Below are 12315 nucleotides of genomic sequence, written 5' to 3'. Positions count from 1 at the left end.
AGGAAAAATATTTGCATGTAAACTTGCACCATTTTATAACACTGACATTTTACAAGCTTCCCAAAGATTAAAGTGGGAAATCCAAAACAAGGAAATTATCTTACCAGTCAACATACATAACCACCAAATCCTCCTGATCTGCATAGATTTCCAGTGCAGACTTTAGCAGTCGGACTTTCTGGCCTCCTCCAATAGAGTTTAGAGCATCACCTCCTTTCCACTCTTCACCTTTTCCGAGGACCTGGGAATATAAAGAAAGTAGTTCCTCTTGTTCTGATCAGGAGCATTATCATATAACAGGTATCATTACACTTAAAGGGTAGGTAAGTAGTTTAGACTTTTTGGCTTAGCAGCATCTAGCTCATATTGCACCATAGTTCAGATTATGTTGCAATCAGACACAACAGTCCATTCTTATGCTTCAACATATTACAATCTGTATTCCCAAGCCTTCTAAAAGAGTTCAGCTGAAATGAATAAAACATATAGATTATTATTTTCTTTGAGATAGAAACTTTGATTCTCATGGAACAAATGAGAAGGTTCAGTATGTAAAAAAAAAAAGCTCACAAGCAAATGAGGGCCAAGCTACACATGGCGAATGACACTTGAACAGCAAGTGTATTTCTCCCTTTTCACTTGCCCTCCACTCAATCCACTTGCCGTTCAAGTGTCATTCGTCATGTGTAGCTTGGCCCTGAGAGAAGTAAACTTCCATTCCAAACAATACTTGAACCATATCTTGTGCCCAGCACAGCAGTGAAAGAAATACCACAAGACATGCACACTGGTGATACCTTCCCCTTCAGCTAATACTGAAGCTAGTACCTCCCTGTCATGATGGCTTTCCACAACTTTCCAACATAAACCTTTCTTCACAGGTCAGGTAAGACAGTCACAATTTGCTTCTGGTCTAGTCTCTATTTACTAGTAAAAAGCCCTGACCCCTTTTCACACTGGGTCCCTTCTCTCCTCTTTCCAGAGACTTCATCAGAGAAGTCAGCCAGTTTCCTGTATTATCCACCCCTTGACCACAGCTCTTGGGGTCAAGGAACTCTATACTTCTTTTACTGCTCGGCTCTCACTGATTTCCATACATCTGTATTTGTAGAGCAATCATGTTGTGTGTGCACGTATGTTTCTTTAGGTGTGTATGCACGTGCACATGTGTTTCCTTCCGCAAACAGAGATAACCTTTGGTCAGTTGGGATTAATTATAAACAATGAGTGAACTTTTTTTAAAGTGATTTTTATTAAAGATTTATCAACATAAGAATGTGTCATGAATTATATAAATAGTTTATTTACTCTTGAACTTTTGACCTTAGAGACTATACCTACTTTCAGAACTTTTTGTTGCTAAATATACTTTTCTTTCTCAGCTAGGACAGACTCAGCTGCTCTCTCTCTTTCTGGCTTAGTAACCTTCCTCTGCTCTACACAGCTCTCCCTCGACTCTGCCACTTAACTGCTTTTTCCAGCTGTCACAGAGCTAAACATTCTGATAGCTCCCATTGGCTGTTCTTAAGGAGAGGTGGAAATGCAGCTGTCTGACACAACTCTCTTGATCTAATACTTGGAACCATATCCTGTGCCCAACAACAGTGAAGTAGATACCACAAAGCACGTGCACTTATGATATCCACCCTTCAGCTAGTGCTATGCTCAAATGAAACAAAAACTACTTCCTGACTGCAATAGCTGAGAATGTATTTGACCAAAAAAAAAGGGTATTCATCTAAGATATTTAGAGGGACTTACAGTGCAAATTTATGTACAGTTATGCCAGTCTAAATCCACTGTAATGACTGAATGATTAAACAAATTAATATTATTTGTGGGATTATGATGCTTGCCTCATATGCAGAACCACTCTAGTCTAATCACATTCAAACCACTGGGATCAGACTGGAGTATCTCTGTACAGAATTGAATTATTAGAATCACAATTCCGCCAATAATATTGATTTGTTAACCATTCATTCATTCATTCATTCATTCATTCATTCATTCATTCATTCATTCATTCATTCATTCCATGTTGTCAGCCAGACTGACTCCCAAAACAGCTTATAATTAAAGCCAGTTGCTAAAATACATTGTTTCTTCTTAATTTTTAAAATCTGCCCATTGTCTTGCCAGCAAATCATTATATTAAGTATCTGAACTCACAATTCTTCTTGTGCTGAGCAGGATTTCTACTGCTGCAAGAGATTAACATTATGCTTTAAAAGATTCTGTTTCAGAAGCATTTAGTCATAACCCTTCTTTGTCTTCACATTGCTTAATTAATCTTGCTCAATACAACAGGAACTTTTAGATTCCAATATCTGGTTTATATTTGGTTAAAGAGCCAAGTGCAAAGCTACCATGTGTAGGATTATGATGTCTCTGAATCATAATCTTCACTAGCATATTATCTCCTGTTGACTGTAATCCTGTTTAGAGCAGCCAAAAGAGAGCAAGATATTTTTCTCCATCAGCCTATCCTTCCCATTCATCCAAAGAATTCTATTCCGAAATTTCAATTCTGGACACATTTTAAAGAATAAAGTTGATATATATGGAACTCACCCTAAAGTAAACAAGTTTAATGTGTTGTCTTTCAGTATTTTTTTTAAAAAAAACTAGTTCAGTCAGAGCCATACACACCCACCCCTTCAAATATAATGAGTTCCAAAGTTAACACGTATCACTTCGGTGTTTCAGTGCCCATAAAATTTTCCATGTCCTCAGTAGAACTGATCAAAGTGACATCACTCTAGAAATATGAGTGAGATGATTCCTACCCAAATAGTAACCTAGCAATTACTTCCCACCACATAAATTACTCACAGCTCTCTCTTGCTGAGAAGGAGAAAACAGGGTTAGAATTCTTAAATACTATGCACATGGCTAGTGCTCATTTTTAAAGATAAAATTTGTAATTGTGTAGAAAATAGTGGTCAAAGAAATGTTGGTTAGATTTGGGGATGGAAGTATCTCCATTTTTCTCACCGCTATTATTTATATATTATTTCTTTGCTTGATTCTTGAGGTGATAGCACAGATTTGGAAATAAGTCTCTGGAGATCAACCTGATACTTAAATGGCATATAGTCTGCTCCATACAGAAATGGTTGATGATGGTAAAAAGTGCCATCAAGTCATAACAGACTTATGGCAGCCCTTGCTGAGGTTTTCTAGGCAAGAGACTAACAGAGGTGGTTTGCCACTGCTTGCGTCTGCAATCCTGGTCCTCACTGGAGGTCTCCCATCCAATTACTAACTAAGGGTCACCCAGCTTAGCTTCCAAGATCTGATGAAATGGGGCTATCCAGGACAGGGCACAGAGATGTTTGGGATGCCTCAATTAGTTTTACAACTTCAACCAGAGATAAAGAATTCTTAGCAGACCCTGCTGTTTGGCCTGCTTCCCAGTTTAGCATCCTACAATCACCAAGACCATTCTCAGATGATCAACGTGCTTCGTGTAAATTGCTGTTTGGGAGTGGTAGGTGCTGCTGAATCAAAAACTCTCTTCAAAGTTTCTAAGAAGGGACAGAGAAGGGGATTGGAGCATCTATATCCCTGACCTACAGGCATTCAGTGAACTTGTGAATACAGCTGTACACATTGGCTCAGGACCCAAGTTGAATAGCCAGAGCTATTGTGTACTGTCTACACATAGGGTTCTAGGCTCCACCTGAATCTCTGAGGCACAACCTGTTGCCATGACTTTGTCTCCTCCCCCCGCCCCCCACACTGCATACAACTTTTCATACCAAAAAGTACTACAATGTGTACAGAAAGTCTGGATGCAGATTTAGGCAGATTCCACTTATGTGGAAGTTAGGCTTTTGCTAGGACTGTAAGGCTTTTCTTGGCATGTAAGGCAGAGATAAATTCTGCAGCAGTTGCATTCTATTTCTGGCCACAACAATGAGATTGGTATTCATGCTGCCTCAGCTAAAGCAGAAAGACATGCCCTAAAAGCTCATCAGTTTTGCTGGACTGGTGTTTGATTGCTCAATTGGTTAGCTGGAATTATTTAACTGAAGATGAAGATAAAGATAAAGGCTTGGGCAGAGTCCCAAGCAGACCAAACAGAAATAAATGCCATTATTACTCCTTTGTGTTTCAATCAGTCCCAGAGGAACCAGGAAAGCCAAAAGCTTTATTTTCTCTCTATCGCCTTTGAATCTCTGTAAGAGGGAATTCCCTTTGAGGTTATAGTACTAAGTGGTAAAAATTCTAACTTAGTAACCCACTGTTTTCCTACTGAATCAAGTGCAGGGATATACATTCCATGAGCAAGTAACTTTGGAAAGCAGAAGCTGGAATACAACCAAAAAAAGCTACAGTCTTTTATATACACAGACACTATTCCAATGGAGGCATTGGTCTTATTAAAACTAAACTTGCAGAAGAAAAGGGAATCATTTTGAAAAGCCTATAATATTCAACAACTACTGGAAAAGTGGAATGGAAAGAGAGGTAATATTACATAGAGTGAGAATTGAACCTTTTCAGCAGTTAAATTTGTAAACCCATGGAATAATCTCTAGAGGTAAAGTGGAAAACTCCACCATCTGGAATATCAAGAGGTAGACTAGGCAAAACACTAGCAAGCCCACAGTGGGGAATAATTCTGATCTGGCAGAGATGTGCGGTAAGTAGCGTTGCTGGTATTTTCCATGACTTCACTCTAAAACGACTTTAGTACAGTGCAGCCTAAGTGCAATCACACACACATATACAGAGGTGTCATTCTTTCCAACACTGAAAAAGAGCAAGAGAATGTATAGTACCTTCACTGTGTAGTTGAAGTACTTTGCTGACTGCACGAATCGGTGAAAGCCGTCTGTTTCCTTGGTTGCAACAGTTAGAATTAACAACTTATCTGGTAAAGTGGGAAAAAAGAGAGGCATACTTTCATCATTGAAATAAACATTTTAAAGGCTCTAGTGAACAATTAAGGCCCTTAACAATGGGTTGGATCTGTTGTGTATGAGAGGCTGTTTGCCCTAAGAAAATATTTATTTATTTACAACATTACGCACCTTTCCACACAAATAGGATCTCAAAGGTGATGAACATCAAATATTAAAACAATAAAATAACATTTAAAACGTATATATAAATACAATAAAAACCTATGGCCATATAAACACATACAAAGGAGACGGCCCAAACAAAACAAAAAGTCATCACTCATTGGTGGAAGACAATATCAGAGGGATATAGGTGAACCTCCTGGGAAGGGAGTTCCAAAGTTTTGGTGCCTCAACCAGGAATACCCTTTCCCTGGTTGCTACCCATCCAGCTTCAGATGGTGGGGGCACCTGAATCAAGGCCTCCAAAGAAGTAGACAGGTGTGCTCATATGGGAGAGGCAATCCTTAAGGTATGCTGGTCCCAAGCCACATAGGGCTTCAAGAGTTAGTACCAGCACCCTGAATTAGGCCCAGAAACAAATGAGGAGCCAGTGCAGGTTAACAGGTTTGCAGTGATGTGGTCCCTATGACCCACTTCAGCCAACACTCTGGTCACAACATTCTATACCAATTGCAGTTCTGGACAGTCTTCTAGAGCAGATCTACATAGAATGCATTACTGTAATCTAATCTAGATGATACCAGGGCACCATAGTGGCAAGATCTTTTCCACCCAAGGAAGGGCAGCAGCCAGGTTACCAGCTGGAGCTGGTGGAAGACATCCCTGGCCACCGCTGCCACTTGTTTATCCAACAGAAGGCCCAAGTCCAACAGTACTCTCAAGCTACAATTCACACCTGTACGAAGCCTGCCATAGATGTCTTAAAGTCACACTAAAGGAGGAAAGTGACCTATATGGAGATGGATGTGCGAGTATCAGTGGAAGCTTGAAACATACGGCTAATTGTGTGTGGGGTGGTGGTGGTTAGGTGTTAACATCCCCAGTGTGAAGTCCTAAAAATCAGTGGCTGAAAGCACTGTGGGTTTGTATAACTCCGGTCTGGTATGAAATGGGAGCCACCCCATATATTAAAGGATTTATCCCACAGAGCTACTTCCAGCAGGCAGGCAAAGATTTAGAACAATCTATTTCTTTGGGGGGAAAGTGTAGGAACAGGGAGGGAGGGACAGGGGAGAGCAAAGGCTGATGCTGTACCAAGGCTGGAGAGCATCCTTTGTTATGTTTCCCGCATCTTCACATCAGTGACTTGGGCTGGGGAAGAATGCCAAGGTAACATGCTCAATATATGTTATTCTCATTTGGATTTATTTCTTACCTATTCTGCAATAACTCTCATTGTATGCTGATGCATTCTCATTTCATCTCTGTCTTTTCTGTAGGATGTATGCTAGTTAATAAAATCCTTCTCTTATATGAGGGTTTAACTGCACTGAACCCACTCACCCACCCACCCAAACACACCATTCCATCTACTGGCGACTCAAGGCACTCGGAGGATTTGAAAGCAACAGAGAATTAGTGACACCTTGAGTGATGGCAATTTCTACCAGGTACTCCAAAAAACAAGGAGGGGATTTGGGGGAGGAAGGATTGGGATTCCTCACAAGTATGAATCTTGGGCAACAGATCTATCTTGGCCACTTGCTGGCTTGAGCAAGGGACCCCATTGGGATCAGGAGAGGATCCAGACTAAACTTTACACTAATGGAAGGGGAGGTATAATTTCCTGCCAATTTCTCATTCTTGCTGCAGTCCCCCATTTTGTCCCTCATGCCATTCTTGAGAATACCAGTTCCACAGGGGCAGGTCTCCCACTACAGCAGGATACCTCCTGCTAATCTAGTTCATTGTCTCCCAGTGCCCAGGAGGAAATGGGAAGAGAGGGTGAGGGTGTGCGCCTGCATTGTACCAGTACACTGGTGTCACTTCTGGTAAAAACTGGAAGTGATCAATGGGACACTAGAATTTGCAAAAACTCTCTTGTTTTACCATAGAGTAAAACCATAGAGTTTCTAAAAATCCCAGAGTACTCCATGATGACTTCCTAGGTTTTAACAAGAAGTGACCTCAGTGTGCCAGCATGATATTGGTGTGCCAGTCCCCACTTTCTAAATGCTCCCAGGGGTTGATGGCTGCAGCTTTGCAATCCTGCTTTGTGAAGATCAGTGGGAGGCAGGAAAGTTCTATTCCACCGACAGAATTGCCTTCCATTAATGGAAAAATTAGCCCACAGGTATTTGGTTGGATCCTATGAACAGAAGTTCACAAACAGATCTTTCTTCCTTCTGCCATGCCACTCCTGAGTGTTCAGGAAACTTTGGGAACAGTATGAGATGCAGTGCAGGAGGCTGCAGCTTTAATACAAATCTTTAGAAATTATTCCCCTAATCAATCCTCTACAACAGCAAGAGATTCTGAAAAAGAGGAGAACTTGGGCGAATCTGGGAGGCTGGAAGCCCCTGGCTGGGCTTCACCCATGATGTTGGAAGTCCCTGGCTGAGCTTCCTCTGTGATGTTGGGGCTGGAGGGTGCCCGTGGCTCTGCCTCGGCTGCTGGCTGTGGACTCTGATTAGACAGCAGGTGTTCTCTCTGATCACTGACTTCTGCTGAGTCAGGGCTGACTACACAAAGCTCCTCTTCTCCTGAGGAGTCCTCACTTTCACTGAGCCCAGACTGGCCCTGTGGATTGCTTCTGTCCCTAGATCATGAGATCCTACCCAGGGGAAGGGGAGGGATGCTTTTCATTATTTACTATTCTAACTTACAAAAGCTTCCAAAGCAGCTGTGCATATAAACCACAAAAAGCCTACAAACATCTCTTTACTGTAGCACAGTGATGGATGGCCTAAAAGATTCAGTCAATGTGTACCTGAAAGCAACAGGTTCATTTTTGTTTGCAACCACTGGCTTGGCTCCTACCTAAATTTTCTGCACATAAGTGCAATATGCACAATTAGGAACCTGCACTTAAAGAGCCTCTGTATAGACAGTTGGATTACATATATACTGACCCAGCTCCTTTCCTGACCCTCACAAATCTATTGGACATTGGTACATGAATAACTGTTGAATGCACACAGGAGACTCGGGAAAATGATCATGTGCAGAATTCCCAATCATATGGAGAGCCAACACACACATACACACACACTAAATATATAAACGCTGTCCAAATACTCAGCTCAGTGAGGAGGTAAGGAAGAAGGATCCCATTCACCTTCCTGTCTCTTCCCCACTGAGTGATATCTGAAAAAAAGCAAATTACTTGCCAAGACATTCCTGGGAAATTCTTATCTGAATGGGAATTAAATTCCAAGACCAGTAATCCAAGCCACTGTGTCACACTGGCTAAGTATTGCTTAAGTATGTTCTCAAGCACAGAATAGTTTACTCAAAGAAAATAAGAAACAGTATTTCATCATTTTACAAGTCCAAACAGTCAATTCTAAAAAATAAAAAATAAAACAATATGAAACTTTCAATGCATTAAGAGATTCTAAAAGCCTGTATATGAAATAAATTTGTCTAAACTAATCCCTGTGTCCTATTACTCAAGATACAAGACATAAAAGTTCAGTCCAAAATGTAACTTGGCATCCTCAATGTACAACTGCTGACACAAAGGCCAGGAAATGTTCAACTTCTCAATAACAGCCTTACATGTCTTTGAGTATCAGTGAAAGTCGGAATTACGCCATTTCAAAGCCCTTTCCAAATGATGAATTATGTATTTTCAATATGCTTACTTTTAGAGCACAAAAAGGGAACACACATTAGAAATCTGCTTCAAGCTTCTTGCTGGATTTCAGCAGAGCATTTCTGTGGACAAAAGATTTCTACCTGCAGAATATGATTTTCTCTCACACTACCTAAAGCCCAAAATGTCCTCCTAACACTGCTTCTGGAAGACAGAGGAACCCAAGAACAGCATTTTGGGCTGCACTGAGAGGAAAGAGGCAAGAAAAGTCATGCGCTGTTGGATCCAATCCACTATGTCATCCATGTGAACAGCTATTCTGCAGTCAGTCTAGTAGCTGTTCATCAGTTACTAATACTATCACATTTATTTATTTTATTTTTATTTTTTCAATTTTATACCACTTCTCTTCATTTAAGATCTTGAAGCGGTTCACAACAATTACAACAGTTAAGACCAATACAAAAGTATAATATTCAATAAAACAACAGCCTGACAGTTAAAAACCACTCTAGTCCCAACCTCAACCTATAAAAACCCTGCAAATAACATAAAAACTTCAGGTAGATAAAATGCACAGCAATTTGCTCTGTATCTCAGGAGATTATTAGACAGCAAAAGCATGCCTAAATAGTTCTGCCTTACAGAGTTTCCAAAACATCCACAGGTCCTGCTGAGCACAAGTGCCTTCCAACAGGGCGTACCAAAGGGAAGGCACCACAATTGTAAAGGTACTCTTCCTGGTGGAAGAAAGTCATACTACCCCGGGGCCAGGAACCACCAGCAAGCCCTGTGAAGATGAATGAAGCAGGTGTAGGGTGGGGTTCATAGTGGGAAAGGTGGACCAAATGTATGAGGGTCTCCACTGGGGACAAGATTGATCCCTGTGGTACCCCACAATGTAGTTCCCATCGGGATGAATCTTCATTCTTAAGGATCACCCTCATCCTTGGAGGAAAGGGGCAAACCATTCAAATGTGGTAGCTCTTACCCCCCAGTGAGGCTAGGTAACCAACCAGGACCAAATGGTCAATTGTGTCAAATGCTGCCATCGGATCTAATGAAATCAGCCATTCACAACTGACCTTATCTAGCTGAAGCCAGATGTCATCAACCACAGCTACTAAAGCAGTCCCAAAGCCCATCCTGAAGTAGAATGGATCATACAAAGCCCTTCATGGCCTTGGACTCTCATATCTAGAGGACTGCCTCTTCACTCATCTGACTGCCTTTGTACTCATCTGTGTAGGGTCTTTGGCATTTGCCACCCTGCAAATGGGCAAGATCAGCAACTGCCCATAAACATGCATTCTCTGTTGCAGCCCCCACCTTGCTGAACAGCCTGTCTGAGGAAGTCAGGAAGGCTCCCGCACTTCAGGCATTCCAGAAATTATGCAAAACAAAAGTGTTCAGGAGGGAATTTTTATACACATACCAGGAGTTATATTAAAACAGAATGGCTCAGGAAGATGCTTTAATAAAGCAAAAATGGACTACTGTATCCAGAAATATCTGTTGCTTGCTCTTGTGATCACAGGCATAATAGGGCTCTGGTACTCTTGCACTCAAACATGGAAGATTTTGAGTTGACTTTAACATGAATTTAAGGAAGGCCCGATCAGGTTAATTTGATAATATTGCCAGCAGGAAAAACCCCACATTTGTTACTTTTAGGATTGCCTGTTTTATTGTCCTCATTATGAAGACAACAGCAAAACAATTGGCCATAAATACGGTTGAACATTAGATTAATGGTATTATCTTGTTCTCACTTCATTGTATTTCTATGTACTTTCTACACTATTTAACATGTCATGTTAAATGCTTTTGTTTCAGATTTATGCAGTTCTAGTCCTATCACATTGCTTATTGCTCATCCCATTGATTGCATTGATTTACACTGAGTAAACTGCCATGAATCCCTGTGAGAAGGAGGATTATAAATAAATTTGGGATCTGGGATTTATCCCAACCAGCATCGCCTCTATCTTGTCTAGGGTTGCCTGATCCAAGTTGGGAAATTCCTGGATATTTGGGGGATGAAACCAGAAGAAACCTGGAGAAAGTGGGGTTTGGGGAGGGAAAAAACATTGGCATGGCATAATTCCATAGAGTCCACCCCTCAAAGTAGCCATTTTCTCCAGGTGAATTGATCTCTGTGGCCTGGAGACCAGTTGTAATTCCAGGAGACCTCCAGCCACCATCTGCAGGCTGGCATCCCTAATCTTGTCTGGATTAAATTTAACTTTGTTTACCCCTCAGCCATTTGACCTCAGCCTTAGGAGTTTGGCCCATGACTTTAGCAGCTGCCTCCAGAGGCTTAGATAATGAGATATAAAGCAGGGAGCCATCGGCATATTTCGTGATAATCCACTCCAAAATTTCTGAAGATCTCAGCCTAAATTTTAATATAAAGGTTAGAGAGCATTGATAATAAAATGAATCCTTGGGGTAATCCACATACTAGGTTCCAACTAGGTTCCTCTCCTAGAGAAACTCTTTACTTCCTGTCAGTAATAAAATAGCTAAACCAATGGAAGTTGGTTCCTATTATTACTAACGCTTATTGTAGCTGATTCATTAAGACATCTTGGTTGACTATCAAATGCTACTGATATCAACAATATTAGCAGTGATGGATTGTCCTTACCCAGGTGAAGCTCTCCAATGGTTCAGTCCCAAATCCTGGCCTGAAGCCAGAAAACTGGTACTCTGCCCATTAAATATGTACAGTTTGAGGCTATAATCCCCTCTCTGACCTTGCTCAACTTAAATGCATAAAAAAGCAGCCATGAGGGGAAGAAAAGCAAATAGCTTTTCCTCCTCTTTGGAAAAAAAGATCAGAGGAAACAAAGTGCACTGGAAAATGTGATCATACCATACTGACTAAGCCAAAACTATTGAAATTTTCTTACACAAACTATTCACATTTGGCAGCAATTGAAGAATTTGGTTTGAGAAAACATATTTTATATCTACTGTTTCTTGTGAGTGATAATATTAAGGAATGAATGAGACAAAATGCTGCAGATGCAAAATGGTGTTGGAACAAATACAAGGACAAGTGATTCTTTGATTGAATAACCCAAGAAGAAATGAACAGGGAAATGTTTGAATTAAAAAATGTTGGTATATTGGATTATCTCACTATTCATGAAGCACACACATACATTCTCAGTGCAAGACAAATACAAAATTTTTATAGATTTATAGATGGACTTCCATTTAGTGCACTTTGTTTTATCATTATTTTTAACCTCTCTTCCCTTTCAGGCAATTCAAAACAGAGTAGATGAGACAGGGCAACCTGAGAGATTTGGCCAAGGCCATCCATTGAGATTCATTCCTATATGGGGCAACGAATCCACTAGCCATACCCTACAGTGACTTTAATCCAGGTCTTACTATTTCCAGCATCTAAAGCATTGGTCTTTTATGTGGCATTTCTCCAAAATCTCTAGTTCCCATCTCATCACAAAGATACAAAACCCACAGATGGACCACCTGTTGATGAGGTGAGGACTATTTCACCATGTTCCTCCTTCCTCATCCATCAGCTGCAGAAAATGATGGAGAAATTCAACTTGGGTTTATCACCACCTCATTTTGTGTACATTTTCATAAAAGCAAAAATATGTGATTCTTTTGTTTTAAACAGTTTTAGAAAGTTATCTGTCCTGG

General features: G+C 40.6%; 1 protein-coding gene across 2 annotated transcripts in view; it reads right to left on the bottom strand.

Moving 5' to 3' along the window:
• Nucleotides 1-12315, bottom strand: part of PLOD2 (procollagen-lysine,2-oxoglutarate 5-dioxygenase 2) — an 83677-nt gene that overhangs the window by 46064 nt on the left and 25298 nt on the right. For both annotated transcript variants that reach the window (XM_054982714.1, XM_054982715.1), the window contains exons 2-3: nucleotides 4791-4882; nucleotides 105-241 (exon numbers count right to left, since the gene is read on the bottom strand). In XM_054982714.1, coding sequence (XP_054838689.1) covers nucleotides 105-241; nucleotides 4791-4882 — 229 coding nt within the window. The remainder of the gene's footprint in view (nucleotides 1-104; nucleotides 242-4790; nucleotides 4883-12315) is intronic.

This window comes from Eublepharis macularius, chromosome 6 (assembly GCF_028583425.1).
Source record: "Eublepharis macularius isolate TG4126 chromosome 6, MPM_Emac_v1.0, whole genome shotgun sequence".
Lineage (NCBI taxonomy): Eukaryota > Metazoa > Chordata > Lepidosauria > Squamata > Eublepharidae > Eublepharis > Eublepharis macularius.
The sequence above is the reverse complement of the archived record's forward strand: the minus strand, read 5'-3'. Positions and strand labels throughout refer to the sequence as shown.